Genomic DNA, 17,091 nt, shown 5'->3' with positions numbered 1-17,091 from the left:
CTGGTTAAATCGCATTTGGGGTATTGTGAGCAATTTTGGGCACCATATCTGAGTAAGGATGTCCAGAGGAGGTTTAAAAGAATGATCCCAGGAATGAGTGGGTAAACATATGATGAGTGTTTGCTGGCACTGGGCCTGTACTCACTGGAGTTTAGGATGAGGGAGGACCTCATTGAAAGTTACCAAATAGTGAAAGGCTTGGATAGAGTGGATGTGGAGAGGATGTTTTCCACCGGTGGGCAAGTCTAGGTCAAAGCCTCAGAATTAAAGGAAGGAGGTGAGGAAGAATTTCTTTAGTCAGAGGGTGGTGAATCTGTCGAATTCGTTGCACAGAAGGCTGTGGAGGCCAAGTCAATGGATATTTTTAGGGCAGATAGATACTTGATTAGTACGGGTGCAGGGCCGCCCTTAAGCCGATTGGACCGATTGCTCCCAATTGGGCCCCGCGCTAGAGTAATCTACTCTCGTCTCGGGTAGATCTACCTCGGGTGGAGGGGGAAGAGAGGGGCGGAGAGAGAGTAGAGGGGTGGAGGGGGAAGAAACGGGTAGACGGGGAGGGGGGTGTGAGGGGGAATGGAGAAGGGTGAGGTGGGTCGTTCCCTCACGGTCCCGGGGCAGCGCTCCCGCCCCTCCAGTCGCCGTGCTTCACACACACAGCCCCGGCGCCACCCCTCTCTCTCCCCGGGGAGACGCGGTGAACAATACACGGAGGGCCGGGCCGGGGGTTGGAGCAACGTTTACAAACCTCTGCCTCAGCTCACACCCGTCCACCCGGCATCCGCTCCTGCCGCCGGTTCTCTCCTTCCCTTCCCTCCCTTCTCTCTCTTTTCCTTTCTCTCATTCGCTCCATCCCTTCTTTCTCTCCTTCCCTCCCTCTTTTCTCTACTCCCTCCCTTCTCTCTCTCCCTCCCTCCCTCCCTTCTCTCTCTCCCTCCCTTCTCTCCTTCCCTCCCACACACACATAAAGCACAGACAACTAACACACACAACTAAGTTAGGATGGGGTAGAAGCCCAAAGGGTAGGATGGGGCTGAAGCCCAAAATGTAATGCCTGGACTGGTTTTTCACCAATGGTTATTAGTTTTCAGGGATCAATTTAATTAAATTACTTCTTTTTTTTTCATTTCACAGTCACTAAAACAAGTGGTATTGTAACTATGTGCTTTTCAGAGGTGATCTACACATTTTGTTTGTTACTTGTAGGCTTACATGTATGCAATTTTATATTAAAATGTAGCTTAGATCTGTTTGGTCCATGCACTTTTTAAGCGCACACTTTGATTACTTTCCATTCTACCATAGAGATATAAAGTCTATAGACTTAAATTATATTTCCATGAATCTAGACCTTGGCTGGGAACCTGGGGCTCACCAAAATTGTTCCCAATTGGGCCCCGCAACTCCTAAGGCTGGTCCTGTACGGGTGTCAGGGGTTACGGGGAGAAGGCAGGAGAATGCGGTTAGGAGGGAGAGATAGATTAGCCATAATTGAATGGCAGAGCACTTGATGGTCCGAATGACCTAAATCTGCTCCTATCATATGATCTTATGGGAGCAAAGCTTTTTGTTGAAGATACACATAAAGTGCTGGAGTAACTCAGCGGGACAGGCAGTACCTCTGGAGAGACGGAATGGGTGATGTTTCGGGTCTCGATCCAAAACGTCACCCCTTCCTTCTCTCCAGAGGTGCTGCTTGTCCCGCAGAGTTTACTCCAGCATTTTATGTCTATCTTCGGTGTAAACCTGCATCTGCAGTTCCATCGGACACAAAAGCTTTCTGTTGAGTGGGCGAGGATTTTTTTGGAGCTTCCTGAGAGGGAATAAAGTACATCTCATTGAATAAATTGACGGCTGCAATTGAGTTTGGTGGAAACTGTGTGTGTGGAAATATACGCATTGTTCCTGCTAAGAGATGCACATTTGCACATTTAATTACCAGGAGGATGTGGGGAGGAGATCCGTGTCCCAAACCTTCAGCCGGACGTTGGGGGCATCACTTCCGCTCCGGTTCCATTCACTTCCCATTGAAGGCCGGAACGAATGATGGAGCTGCAGTTGCACCTCGCCGTGTTTGCCACTTTTCTCATCTGTTCCCAAACATCCGAGCGCCAAAGTCTGGGGAGAGGTTGGTCACCGTTTATTTCTTTAATTGACGACCTTCTTTTTTTTTTAAACTGCGAAATATCAAACTGTGCGTGTCGAAGGATGACACGTCTTCAATATTTTACGCCTACATTCATTTTCATAATAGACGGGATGCTTAGATGGCGAATGCAGTTTTGAATGCCATTTTTGTTTTTGATCCCGTAATCGATCAGTAATAGGAGGGAGAACAAGAGGTCCTGCGTGTCCACGAAAGAAAATTGTTGATTAAATTTGTCTCCCAGTACTCCGCACCCTGCAGAATTATTCGTGGTAGACCCATCCTTAAATGGCCATACAGATTAATATTAGGCTATTTTTTTTTTTAAATGGCCCTCTTATTTAACAACGAATGATTAAGAGTCGACAATACATATTGTTTTAATGAAAGTTTGACTTAGTGTGGCTCAACTTTGTTAAAGCAGGTTATTCACACCAACAACTATTTTTCAGGATTTGGAGACCATATTCATTGGAGAACACTGGATGATGGTAAAAAAGAAGCGGAAGCCAGGTATGCAAAACTGAACGGAAGTTTTCTGTTAATTGGGGTGAGAAGTTTGACATTAATTGTAAAATTCTGAACATAGAGTTTCATGTTAAGACATACTTGATAGCAGTTTAATCTTTTGACATAATACACCCAAAATATAATTTAAAACATGGATCTGCTCATTCGTCCATTCCTTGTCAGCATTTATTTATCATTAAGCATGTTGACCCAATTTAGAAGTGGCTGATATGTTAGGGTCTGATGAAGGGCCCCAAGCTGAAACATCACCTATCTTTTTTCTCCAGAGATGCTGCTTGACTAGCTGAGCTACTACAGCATTTTGTGTCTATCTTTGTTAGTTTAATAAACCATATAACCATATAACAATTACAGCACGGAAACAGGCAATCTCGGCCCTACAAGTCTGTGCTGAACACTTATTTTCCCCTAGTCCCATCTACCTGCACTCAGACCATAACCCTCCATTCCTTTCCCATCCATATACCTATCCAATTTATTTTTAAATGATAAAATCGAACCTGCCTCCACCACTTCCACTGGAAGCTCATTCCACACAGCTACCACTCTCTGAGTAAAGAGGTCCCCCCTCATGTTACCCCTAAACGTCTGTCCCTTAATTCTGAAGTCATGTCCTCTTGTTTGAATCTTCCCTACTCTCAATGGGAAAAGCTTATCCACGTTAACTCTGTCTATTCCTCTCATCATTTTAAAGACCTCTATCAAGTCCCCCCTTAACCTTCTGCGCTCCAAAGAATAAAGACCTAACTTATTCAACCTTTCTCTGTAACTTAGTTGCTGAAACCCAGGCAACATTCTAGTAAATCTCCTCTGTACACTCTCTATTTTGATGACATCCTTCCTATAATTGGGCAACCAAAATTGTACACCATACTCCAGAATTGGCCTCACCAATGCCTTGTACAATTTTAACATTACATCCCAATTTTAACATTACATCTTCTATACTCAATGCTCTGATTTATAAAGGCTAGCACACCAAAAGCTTTCTTTACCACCCTATCTACATGAGATTCCACCTTCAGGGAACTATGCACAGTTATTCCTAGATCCCTCTGTTCAACTGCATTCCTCAATTCGCTACCATTTACCATGTACGTCCTATTTTGATTTGTCCTGCCGGGATGTAGCACCTCACACTTATCAGCATTAAATTCCATCTGCCATCTTTCAGCCCATTCTTCCAAATGGCCTAAATCTCTCTGTAGACTTTGGAAATCTACTTAATTATCCACAACACCACCTATCTTAGTATCATCTGCATACTTACTAATCCAATTTACCACTCCATCATCCAGATCATTGATGTACATGACAAACAACATTGGACCCAACACAGATCCCTGAGGCACCCCACTAATCACCAGCCTCCACCCTGACAAACAGCCATCCCAAATAATTTGCCTTCGTTCAAAATAAAGTGTAAAAAATAATAATCATTCTTTTAGTCTAATATTTGTGAAGGTATTTTTTCTCTCTCTGAGCATTGCAGGTATAGATGCTTGCATTTTGCAGTTACCTTGCCACAAGGTGTCAGTACTTGATTTAGAAAAATAAATGTTAATTCTGTTGTTGCAGTGGACTAAAGTTTACTGCATGGTGAAACAAAGAGCACAGACTGCTATTTATGTGCAAATCAGTGACAACTTTAAGAAAATATTGTGGAATGATTTGAAAGCAGAAATATTTGTCTGAATGGGGAATTGTTGCAAGGTGGTGAAAATTGCATTTCACTGTATGTTTCCTTATTCGTATGTTTTGAGCAGTACAATGTTCTTTTGGATGTATTTTAGATGTATTTTATGGGGAGAAAGCAGAATGGGGTTAGGAGGGAGAGATATCAGCCAAACCTTAGGCTTACCAAAATCAAATGTTTGGAACATCATTAAGAAGAAAGAGAGCACTGGTGAGGTTACTAATCGCAAAGGGACTGGCAGGCCAAGGAAGACCTCCACAGCTGACGACAGAAGAATTCTCTCTATTATAAAGAAAAATCCCCAAACACCTGTCTGACAGATCAGAAACACTCTTCAGGAGTCGAGTGTGCATTTGTCAATGACCACTGTCTGCAGAAGACTTCATGAACAGAAAAACAGAGGCTACACTGCAAGATGATAACCACTGGTTAGTCGCAAAAATAGGATGGCCAGGTCACAGTTTGCCAAGAAGTACATAAATGAGCAGCCACAGTTCTGGAAAAATGTCTTGTGGACAGTTGAGATGCAGATTAACTTATATCAGAGTGATGGCAAGAGCAATCTATGGAGGAGCAAAGGAAATGGCCAAGATCCAAACATACCACCTCATCAGTGAAACACAGTGGTGGGAGTGTTATGGCCTGGGCATTTATGGCTGATGAGGTTACTGGCTCACCTATCTTCATTGATGATATAACTGCTGATGATAGTAGCATAATGAATTCCGAAGTGTATAGACACATCCTATCTGCTCAAGTTCAAGCTAATGCCTCAAAATTAATTGGCCGGCGGTTTATTCTACAGCAAGGCAATGATCTCAAACATACTGCTAAAGCAATAAAGGAGTTTTTCCAAGCGAAAAAAGTGTCAATTCTTGAGTGACAAAGTCAATCACCCCATCTGCACCCAATTGAGCATGCTTTTTATATGCTGAAGAGAAAACTGAAGGGGACTAGCCCACCAAACCAAGCATAAGCTAAAGATGGCTGCAATACATGCCTGGCAGAGCATCACCAGAGAAGACACCCAACAACTGGTCATGTCCATGAACTGCAGACTTCAAGCAGTCATTGCTTGTGAAGGATATGCAGCAAAATACTAAACATGACTACTTTCATTTACATGACATTGCTGTGTCCCAAACATTATGGTGCCCTGAAATGGGGGGACTATGTCTAAACACAAAGACATAAATGACGGGTCTTTGTCCCAAACATTATGGCGGGCACTGTAACTATTGCTATTGTTTCTAATTTTTGCTTTGTGAATGTCTAGTCAAATGGATCTTATGGGCTCCTTCCAGTATAACCCTGAATTCCTAGTTGGAAAATCTTATGGAAAATGTATATGAAGTTCTGTGTTCTCTTTCCTTCATGAATTCTTTTTCATTATTGATTCTCTGATGGATTGCATTTTTACCTTTCCCAAGAAGGCACTTTTTATATTTGAGCTAAGATTGGGAAAGCACACAACTGAACTTCCTGTAAAGCTACACTTCGTCCCACCCTGCTTCCTGTAAAGGCTCTATCCCCCTACTCCCAATTCTTCCGTCGATGCCGCCTCTGCCCCCAGGATGAGGTGTTCTGTACCAGGGCATTGGAGATGTCCTCATTCTTTAGGAAATGGGGGTTCCCCTCTTCCATTATAGATGAGGCACTCACTAGGGTCTCCTCGAACTCCCCCTCCTCCCCATTCTAAACAAGGACAGAGTCCCCCTCGTCCTCACCTTCCACCCCATCAGCTGTCGCATACAGTATATAATCCGCCAACATTTTTGCCACCTCCAACAGGATTCCACTACAGGCCACATCTTCCCATTTCCACCACTTTCTGTTTTCTGCAGAGACTGTTCCTTCCGTAACTCCCTGGGCAACCTGTCCCTTCCCACCCAAACCACCCCCTCCCCAGGTACTTTTACCTTGCAACCGCATGCGATGTAATACCTCCCACCTCGACTCCATCCAAGGACCCAAACATTCTTTCCAGGTGAGGCAGAGGTTCACTTGTTCCTCCTCCAACCTCATCTACTGAATCCGCTGTTCCTTAGATTAAATTAGATTAAACTTTATTAATCCCCTTATTCAGGGGAAATTCTGATGTCCTTGCAGCACACTAATAAAAATACAACATAGCATTCAAAAAGAAGTTCAACACAAAAACATCCCCCCACAGTGATTCCCACTGTGGGGGTAGGCACAAAGTCCAGTCCCCATCCTCTTGTCCACCCAAAGTCGGGCCTATTGAGGCCTCCACAGCCGCCGCCACGGCGTCCGATGTTCTCGCCGGGTGATGGTGCTCTGGCGTCGGGAGAACCCCCAGCGGCTTGGGGTGCCAGGAACGGCCGCCTTCCCATCGGAGCCCGCGGCTTCCAAGCCAACAGACCGCACCGGACGGAGCTCCGCACACTGGCGATCTCAGCAAGAGATCCCAGGCTCCGGGATGTAACGTTCAGCGTCGCAGCTGGCCGCTCCACAGAACCGCGGCTCCACAATGTTCTTATCGGCGGTCCCAGCATACTGGAGTTCCAGCGCGGCGACCCAGGAAAGGCATCGCCCGCTACGCAAAAGCGCTCCAGCGCTGCGCCGCCGCCAAAGCCGATGTTCTGCGCCGCCGCCAAAGCCGATGTTCTGCGCCGCCGCAAAAGCCGATGTTCTGGCCCGGTTCTCTCAGGGAAACGTCGCTCCAGGACCCGCTGGTAGGCCGCAAGGACAGGTCGAAGACGCTGCTCGGAGGAAGGCAACCCCTCCGACCAGGTAGGGACTCGAAAAGCAGTTTCCCCCTTCCACCCCACCACCCCCCACACATAAAAAGATTAGGCCCCCTGACTGTACACTCAACGTACTAAAAATAATAAAAAAAAAGGGGGGAAAAACGGACAGCGTTTCCGAGTGTCAACTTTCCAACATCGGCAAGACCAAGTGCAGGCTTGCCGATTGTTTCGCTGAAAACCTCCGTTCAGTCTGTCCTAACCTACCTGAACTCCTGGTGGCTCAGCATCAGCTCCCCCTCCCATTCCCAATCTGACCTTTCTGTGCTGGGCCTCCTCCATTGTCAGAGTGAGGCCCAGCACAAATTGGAGGAACAGCACCTCATATTTCGCTTGGATAGCTTACACCTCAGCGGTATGAACATTGACTTCTCTAACTTCAGATAACCCTTGCTTTCTCTCTCCATGCCCTTCTCCTTCTCAGTTCTCCCACTAGCCTTACAGTCTTCGCCTATATTCTATATTTGCCCGCCCCCTCCCCTGACATCAGTCTGAAGAAGGGTCTCGCCCGAAACATCGCCCATTCCTTTTCTCCAAAGATGCTACCTCACCCGCTGAGTTACTCCAGCATTTTGTGTCTGCAACTGAACTTAACTTCTTTATACAAAATAGTCAGTAAGAAGCAGAATTCCCAAGGAGATTTTCTGTTCCATAGTTCTAAGACAAACTAAAAGCAGTGTTTTGGGGAGAAGAGGGAGGATGTAATTTGGCTTATAATGGTGAGTTAACAGTATGAGTTTTTGGTCCTGCTGGGGGTCCACAGCCCCCTCCTCACCTGGCAAACCAGGTGGGGGATACCGTTTAGTCGCTGGCTATCCGACCGTGGAGCAGGTAACGTGGGATTACATGGTACCCGTGTCGGGGGGAACTCCCCCAACCTGACCTTATGAAGTACTTCAGCATTGTTATATTGCTCTTAAATGGCCTTTCATATCTGTAAATGTTCATATGACTGTGTACGAATCGTTCTGGTCAATGGAGGAAAGTGATTGATAAGCATGGTTGGGACTGTGGCCGTAATAGTGCTGCTGCCACAGTTCCAATGATCTGGATTTGATCCTGACTTCCAGTGCCATTGGTGGGAAGTTTACACATTTTTTTCTGTGACCACTATTTCCACCAGTGCTACAATTTCTTCACACATCCCAAGGTCATGCTGGTTTATAGGTTAATTGGCTGTTGTAAATTATCACTCATGGGTGATAGGTGAGTCGATATGAAGTTGATGGGCATCTGAAATAAAATATGTGAGGGAAATAAGGGGGTTACTGGCATTGCTCTGATGGCCTGCACAGACCTGATGGGCTGAATGGCCTATATATTTTTTTTAAATACTTAAATATGATTAGCTTGTTTCATTTTCTAATTTGCTTTCTGTAATCAGAATCAGAATGCTTTATTGTCATTGCATGTGTCACATACAACGAGATTACTGTGTCTCTCCATTTAAAAGAACTTCAAACATTCACATACTCATACTTTTTACACTCCCTCCCTCCCCAAGCCCACCCATGGATTCACATTTATATAAATTAACACTGTCTCCCACCCCCCCCTCCTTCCCCATAACCCGCTCCCGAGACAGAGTTCAGTTCCAAGATTGCTGATGGGTAAAAGCGGTTCTTGAGTCTGGCAGTGCGTGACTTGTCAATTGCCTTGTTTTTAGCATTTTTGTGTTTTGATCATTAAAATGTTATGACTCCAAATGTTGATTAAAGGTAGGGTGTAATTGAATAATGCAAAGAAAATTATGTTGGTTTGATTGGTTGATTATAGCAGTGTTTGCTATAGAAGTTGTACAATTGACTTTGCAGTCTTTGAATTGGCAGAGAACTAGGTTTCCTGTTTCTGGAGATTATCTTGAGCCCCTTGGGGGAAGCTTGGTGAATCAGTGCCCAAAGTTACTGGGCATAGATTACACAGCTTGCATGGGTTCACTATCCAGAATCCAGTATCCCTTCGTGACTGATATTTCCATACAATTATTAAAATTTCACGGTAGTGATGGGGAAATGGAAGAAGAGCCAATGGGAAGTAGCAATTGTGACATTTGTGGGGTTTTTTTTTTAGCAATTCTTTATCCAATGATATTGGTTTATTTTTGTGTTGCAAGATTTAAAATGTCCAACCTAACGATTTTGAATGTAGGTTCAGTGACCATTAAGGAAATAATTGAATAATATTTACTCAGACATGAAAATAAAGATTTTTTGTTCCATTTTTTTAGTGGTCTGCCGCTGATGTTGATTATGCATAAAAGCTGGTGCGGTGCTTGTACAGGTAGGTTCACATTTTGGATTGTTCTAAAATCTTAATTAAGATTTAATAATTTATTGATATTAAGGTTTTTGTTTCATCACTGCATAGTCATGAAAACAGCTTGCATACAAAATGTTTTTTGTAAATTGTGTTACTTCTACCAGCACTGAAACCAAAGTTTGCTGATTCCCAGGAAATTTCAGAACTGGCACATAATTTTGTGATGGTGAACACAGAGGTAAGTGTATCCATGTTTTAGTATTATGAATCTGAATATCAAGCCTATCCATGTACTCATGATGTCCAAACAACAGAATCAAATGTCCTCTACCAACATGCAGTCCAGGGGATACAAAAGGTACTTTAAATCCCAGTTCAGGATGAATGATCATATTAAATGTCCTTGGATTAGATTGTTTAGCACTGAAATAAAATTCAAGATTATTCTGCCACTTGACAAAAACACTAATTGTCAATGGTACTTTATTGTTGCGTGTACCTCGGTACAGCACAGTTTTTTGCATACAATTCAGTAAAAATCTTGCAATTCAAAATGATATATGTACTTAAGTACAGAATGAAGAATAGTGGGTTACATTGATACGGTATGCAAGATTCACCATGTTTCCAGTTTTCAGAGGAATATGGGATGTTCGCTAGATCTTAAAACCTTGTTGTCCTAGCTGTGGCACTGGGTCAGTGTTACAGAGGTCAGCTTGGCCAGACAATGTTGTGGATATCCTGCACTGTTGCCCCATGGTGCAGCAGGCCATGTCAGATCAGTACGCTCTGCCTCTGAGGGGCCTCCAGCAGTGCCTGATCCATTTAATCCCCAGCGATCCGCAACGTTAACTCATCAACCAAGACACGCCCACATGCGACCGCGCCGTCCCATGCCTCCTGCCGACACTCCAACTCCGTGTGCCTAGGTCCCCCCATAGCTGACCGTCGAACACCCAGAATCCTTCCGAGGCCATGAGGGAGAGCCGCCAACCCGCTCACCGGCACAATTCCTTTCAATCCGTTGCCACCATCTTGAACTTGCTGCAGTTCTGTTTTGAATGTATGCATTGCATGCATACTCGTGCTTGATAGGTCAGCTTCTGGAAAAAGAAAGCCAATTTAAAATCTACCCGAGGCCTTGCTTATTTTATACGAATGAACCCACAGTGTCCTCCATAATGTTTGGGACAAAGACCCGTCATTTATTTATTTGACTCTGTACTCCACAATTTGAGATTTGTAATTGAAAAAAATCGCATGTGGTTAAAGTGCACATTGTCAGATTTTATATTTTATTCAAGGTCATTTTTATACATTTTGGGTTCACCGTGCAGAAATTACAGCTGTGTTTATACATAGTCCTATTTCAGGGCACCATAATGTTTGGGATTTGTAATAGAAAAAATCACATGTGGTTAAAGTGCACATTGTCAGGTTTTATTAAAGGCCATTTTATTCAGCTTGGTTTCACCATGTAGAAATAACAGCTGGGTTTATACATAGTCCCCGTTTTCCCTCTTTCTCCCCCCGCCACCCGCCCTTTCAGGGCACCATAACATTTGGGACATATGGCTTCACAGGTGTTTGTAATTGCTCAGTTGTGTTTAATTGCCTCCATAATGCAGGTATAAGAGAGCTCTCGGCACCTAGTCTTTCCTCCAATCTTTCCATCACCTTTGGAAACTTATATAGCTGTTTATTAACATGAGGACCACAGTTGTGCCAATGAAAGTTAAAGAAGCCATTATGAGACTGAGAAACAAGAATAAAACTGTTAGAGACATCAGCCAAACCTTGGGTTTAACAAAATCAACTATTTGGAACATAATTAAGAAGAAAGAGAGCACTGATGAGCTTACTAATCACAAAGAGACTGGCAGGCCAAGGAACACCACAGCTGATGACAGAAGAATTCACTCTGTAATAAAGAAAAATCCCCAAATATTTAATCACTGATGTCAATGTCCTTGATTATGTAATTGGATCTGGATAAGGAAGGTCGTTTCTGAAAGGAATCATTCAATTGGCCCTCCTGAATGTTTGCTAGATCCCCTGTGTCATCCACCATGTGATTGGATTTAAAACATGGATGTATTCTAAATACATTGTATCTTAATAAATCTCATAGAAGGATAAGACGTGGTTTATTTAATTTTGCAAGAGTGTTTTTGTAGGATGAAGAGGAACCAAAGGATTCGGCCTTCAGCCCAGATGGAGGCTACATACCTAGGATCTTATTTTTGGGTAAGAACAAAGTTCCTGACATATTAGCTCCCTGGCCAACATGGCTGAGATGGTTACCAACTCAACCCATTCTGCACATACAAGAACTGTTTTATACTAGATTAAATAAAGATCTACATTTGAAGTCCATGGTTTATAAAATGAATGCAATAACGTTTGTTCTATCAATGTTTTTATTTTTCTACAGAAATGAAATGTCAGGGTATATTTATTATTGTTATGGAGTAGGTAATCCTTCTGGATACTGGCCTCTTAAAGTTGCATCTCTTCAATGTAGCATTGGTTATTGGCTGGTTTATAAAGTGCTCCTTTCTGAAATCTGGTAGATTTCCTTCTCCATGCAGCTGGTTTGGGGGGTGTTTTCTTTGACAGTCAATAGGAGCGAGTTGCTAAAGTAATCAAATTCAACCAAGAAATTATTCTATGTTTGGCATATTGATATCAACTAGTTGTGAATTTCTTTTCAATTTATTTCATTTTGCTGTTGGTTACATTGCAGATTCTAAAGGTAACGTTCATCCTGAGATCATTAATCAACAGGGAAATCCCAAATACAAATACTTCTACACATCCGCTGACCAAGGTGAGTGAGAAGCCAGTATTGAATTATTTCGTTGAGTTGCTTCTTTCTTCAGCCCTCTCGTCTTTGTTCTTTGTAGTTGTTCGCTTTATTGAACTTGCATTCAAGATTGGAAAGTATACCTGGCTGCTTGCTTTAGATGACCATTTGTTGGAGGATAGAGTGAATATAAATAAAGACTTGATGTAGATGCTTTGTCTCACTCAGATCTGACCGATCAAATAAATACTTATTTTATCTGTTGGGTCATCTTTAATCTCAGAGTTAAGCCTGAGCCATTTTGAACATTCTCTTTACCTTAATTTAATGTTTTTTGTGTACGGCGTGTTTAAAACGATGTAAATCCTTGAATCTATCAGTCAACGCCTGTATACGTCATTTGATGCAGTGATTTTCTGGAATGAAACTATATGATTCGTGAATTCTTAACAAAATAAGTGCTTGAAGGTAGCTTGAGTGTTTCTCTTTTTGGTAATATGGGTCCAGAAAGAAAAGTACTCTAGTTGTAATGCCATTGGCCAGCTAGAGATTTGTACATTCTTGAGTGCTGCTCTGTGATTGTTTTGGATGAGTTATAATTCAATCAAAAGAAACACAAACTGGACAGGTTTATTCAATTGTCCAAACAAAATTCAGCACTGATTTGCATTATGTTCTATGGGTTTCAGACTGAATCGTGTAACCCAAAAGGAGTTGCTGAAAACTTTTCTAATGGAAAGGAGCAAAAATCAGTTTGCCGTTCACATCCCACAATGTCACTTCCAAATCAAAAGGGGAACTGACCTGCATATGTCACCGATGAATTATTTCATTGTATCAACTGCTGTGATTACTTGTATTCTCTTGAGTCAGTTGACATATCTCAGCTTATGTCATGGTGTGGTTAAAACAAAAAGTTTGCCACAGTTTAATCAGCTGTGTCAGGTCTGACTTGGCACAAGTTTAGATGGGTAGTTCACCAAGAAATTCTGCAGGATTCCAGCAAGGCCGGATGCCACTGTTCGATTCCATGGGGAGGCCAATAATGGAGTAAGTGTACTGATAGGTTCTTGTGGATTAGTCACCAAGTCCATCTTTGATAGTGCATCTCTGAGACATAATGGTGTTTCATTATTTGCACATCAGCAGTTCTGATATTTATTTCAAGAGTCTGTATAAACCAGTCCCATCAAAATGTATTAGGAAATCAGATATTTAAAATGTAATTCCCATCAAAATGTATATTTTTCACTGGTCTTTAAATTGAGACCTTCCAAAGTTCTTCAAACTGGGTCATTTGATGAAAGGAGAATTTTCAGAAAATGTATATGGCTCTCATTTGGGTTAGCGATAAAAGTAATATGTTCTTGGATTTTATTACTTGCGTTAATGTTTTTTTTTAATCTGGTCTTTCACCAACTTCTTTAAAACACATGCATTTTGTCGCCATTTAGTGGTGTTTGCTATGAAGGAAGCCCAGGAAAAGCTGACTGGAGATGTGGCGACAGAACATCGACATACAGATGAATTTTGAGTTGATCAGCCACTGGCATCTGTACATTGTTGGACAAAGGGGGGATGTTAAACTTATCCAACATTTGCTGATTTATTATTGTGATATTATTTGAAGATTTTTTTACTTGCTGATCTTTAGAACCAGAGTAAATCTAGAGGATTTTCTTGAATTTTTACATCTTTGTGCAGATCTTGTGTTTCTAAAAAATACTGTTAAAGGGATGGCATTAATATTAATATGAGTGGATTAATACCCATATTCTGATTGTATTCTAATGTAATTCTAAATAATATTACAGAAATATAATTTTTTCGTAGGTCAAGAAAAATTGATGCCTAAAACTCATTGTTTAGTGCAATAACTCTGCTGTTGTAATATTTGTTATAACATGATGTTTTTTCCATGGATTGACAATGCCTTCCACCTTACTAGAGGTAAATCCTTGGCAAATATTACCAGCGCAATTCTTTCACTAATCTGGTGAACTTTTAGATTCTTTTCTGAAGCTACATATTCAGAAGTATAAAGTATTTCCTATGACTTTGCTAAAACTCAGTAAATGATAATCTGAGCTGTATATAGTGGGTGTATTAGAGTATAATTCTGAATAATGTGTTTTGAAACAAAGATTAGGGTTTAAGAAAATTGAAGATATGATTTTCAATTCCTGAATTCAATTCTTGTGCTGTAGTTCTTGGACTTTAGCCATGCTGTTCTAACTTTAAAAATACTTAATGCATTTGTCTTAAATCCCAACCTCTGTTTAGCTTTGGTTCCAAAGATAGTCTAGTTATTTGCTGAACTAGTGTGGTCTTGGAATTTGACTACGAACTGGGGATTCTGGTATTTGTAATCATGAGGATATATTTTGGTTTGGGACTCATGCAGAAAGGAAACCTGATGTTTGGTAAACAGAGGGGAAGAGGTGGAATATGCATAACGGTTTTCTGGTGGATTTTGGATTCTGCTAGCACTGAGTGAAAGGAAAATTTAAGTCTGAGATCTTATGGGGAAATTAGACTTGGAGGGGGGGGGGGGGGGTTAGAGAACAGACGGACGGATTGTAATAATTTATAATTTTCCATTTTATCAAATGGGCCTGATAAAATATTGTACTGGATCATGTTACATTGTAGCATATATATTTTGTGAGGATCATGTGGAATTATTCTTGACAACTTGGAGACCTTCCAATATCAGTATATTTCTGAATTCAAACGATTTTGTGATTTCTAATGACATGGCAGTCCTAAATGTCCAAGGAGCTCTATAAAAGTAACTAGTTTTAATGTAGCTCCACCTATCTGGAAGTGGATCAAAAGTATCTGGGTATCATTTAAGGCTACTTATTTTGCATAGCTTTAGCTAGTCAAAGTTTGATCCTAGGACTGATCCTGAGTGCCAAGAAATTGGTTAAGAAAAAGTATTTCCAATATTTTATCAGTTTAGTAGAGTCCACATGGGGCCGTGTCAGAATATTATTTTTCTATATTTCCTCATGTACATCCTATTTCCTAACAGCAAAGCATGTAATGTGGAACATATGTGACATGGTCTATCATGAAAACTGCAAGAATGAAGGTCTAATCAAAGAGCCAATGTAATATCTGAACTGTTTTAAACTATTTAATATCCTGTCTTGTATTAAAACCAAATCAGATGGTCTTGTAACATTAAGCTTTTTCTGTATGAAGGGATTTCTTGATGATATAATGGTGCAGTGTAAATATATTTGTATTTTCTCATTTTTTATACATCTTTTGGAATGAAAAATATAAATCTGAAAGAAGTTGTTTGCTATATATCTGTATCTTCATAAACTAGAACAGTATACTGTAGGAACAGGGCCTTTGGCCCTCAAAGTCTGTCCCAACTGCAATACCAAATTAAACCAACCCCATCTGCCTGCACATGGTCCATATTCCTCTATTCCCTGCCTGCTCATGTGCATGTCTAAATGCCTCATAAATGCTTCGAGTTTAGAATGATTTGTTTCCAAACAACTTGACTCAGTCACTTAGATTAGAGGGCACATGCTTAAGATGAAATGGGGGACATTTAAAAGGGATCTGAAGAGCAACATTTTCTCACAAAGGATGGTGTATACATGGATTGAGCTGCCAGAGGAAGTGTAAAGGTGGGTACATTTAAGAGACAGTTGGACAAATACCGGGATTGGAGAGTTTGGGAGGGATATGGGCCTGCCGCAGGCAAGTGGAACACCCTCCGTTAGACAACCTGTTGCTGTGCTGTGTAGCTCAATTGTGCAGATTTTGAATTCATCTATTGTAAGGTATTGCTGCACATTATGAAATAATAGCTATTTAAGTTTAATTGAATAGTATTGGAATTTAGAATTCAAACAAAACTAATTATTTGTCTTCTAGTTTAGGATTATTTTCAATAAAACGTTACTGATCCACTATGACCATGGTTGCTAAAATAAAGCATAATTAAGGAATATAAAGGTGCAGACTATTTTCGAAATGGGGAGAGAATCCAGAAACCAAAGGGACTTGGGAGTGATAGTGCAGGATTCCCAAAAAGTTAATCTGCAAGTCGAATCGGTAGTAAAGAAAGCAAACGTAATGCTAGCATTTATTTTGAGAGAGCTTGTATACAAAAACAGGAATGTAATGCTGAGGCTCCAAGGCAATGGTCAGGCCGCATTTGGAATATTGCGTGCAATTTTGGGCACCGTATCTGAGGAAGGATGTGCTGGCTCAGGAGAGGGTCCATCGGAGGTTTATAAGAATGATCCCAGGAATGAGTTGGTTAACATATGATGAGCATTTGACGGCACTGGGCCTGTACTTGCTGGAGTTTAGAAGGATGAGTGGGTACCTCATTAAAACGTACAGAATAGTGAAAGGCTTGGATAGAGTGAATGTGGAGAGGATGTTTCCACTAATTGGAGAATCTAAGACTAGAGGTAATTGCCTCAGAATTAAAGGACATTCTTTTAGGTAGGAGATGAGGAGGAATTTCTTTAGTCCGAGGGTGGCGAGTCTGTGGAATTTTTTGACAAAGAAGGCTGAGGAGGCCAAGTCTGGGTATTTTTACGGCAGAGATGGATAGATTCTTGATTAGTAGAATTGCCACATTATGGGGAGAAGGCAGGAGAATGGGGTTAGGAGGGAGAGATAGATCAGACATGATTGTATGGCAGAGTAGACTTGATGAGCCGAATGGCCTAATTCTGCTCCTATGACTTATGATCATGATGTCACCGGATATTACCCCTCAAAGTAGGGATGATATCCAACAATTTATTTTAACTTTCTCTAGTCTCTAGCAATTGATGGATTGCATAAAGGAATCTGCTGTGTTTAAAATTAGACAATAGGTGCAGGAGTAGGCCATTCAGGCCTG

At 41.5% G+C, this 17,091-nt stretch overlaps 1 protein-coding gene across 1 annotated transcript; it reads left to right on the top strand.

The window, feature by feature from the left end:
• The first annotated feature begins 1,983 nt into the window (after window positions 1-1,983).
• On the top strand, window positions 1,984-15,505 carry txndc12 (thioredoxin domain containing 12). Its single transcript, XM_033028598.1, has 8 exons — window positions 1,984-2,125; window positions 2,596-2,656; window positions 9,366-9,418; window positions 9,562-9,635; window positions 11,575-11,644; window positions 12,144-12,227; window positions 13,658-14,480; window positions 14,767-15,505. Exons 1-7 carry the CDS (start codon window positions 2,041-2,043, stop codon window positions 13,735-13,737), a joined length of 507 nt encoding a protein of 168 aa, XP_032884489.1. The 5' UTR covers window positions 1,984-2,040; the 3' UTR covers window positions 13,738-14,480; window positions 14,767-15,505.
• Window positions 15,506-17,091: the final 1,586 nt, after the last annotated feature.

Source organism: Amblyraja radiata, chromosome 10 (genome assembly GCF_010909765.2).
Source record: "Amblyraja radiata isolate CabotCenter1 chromosome 10, sAmbRad1.1.pri, whole genome shotgun sequence".
Lineage (NCBI taxonomy): Eukaryota > Metazoa > Chordata > Chondrichthyes > Rajiformes > Rajidae > Amblyraja > Amblyraja radiata.
Note: the sequence above shows the minus strand (reverse complement) of the source record. Positions and strands in the feature narration are given on the sequence as shown.

Bases quoted from the DNA above. Each gene is read 5' to 3' on its own strand.
- txndc12 (XM_033028598.1), top strand. From the start codon at position 2,041: ATGATGGAGCTGCAGTTGCACCTCGCCGTGTTTGCCACTTTTCTCATC. The intron at 2,657-9,365 runs GTATGCAAAACT...CCATTTTTTTAG, and splicing joins AAAAAAGAAGCGGAAGCCAG to TGGTCTGCCGCTGATGTTGA. The intron at 9,419-9,561 runs GTAGGTTCACAT...TACTTCTACCAG, and splicing joins CTGGTGCGGTGCTTGTACAG to CACTGAAACCAAAGTTTGCT.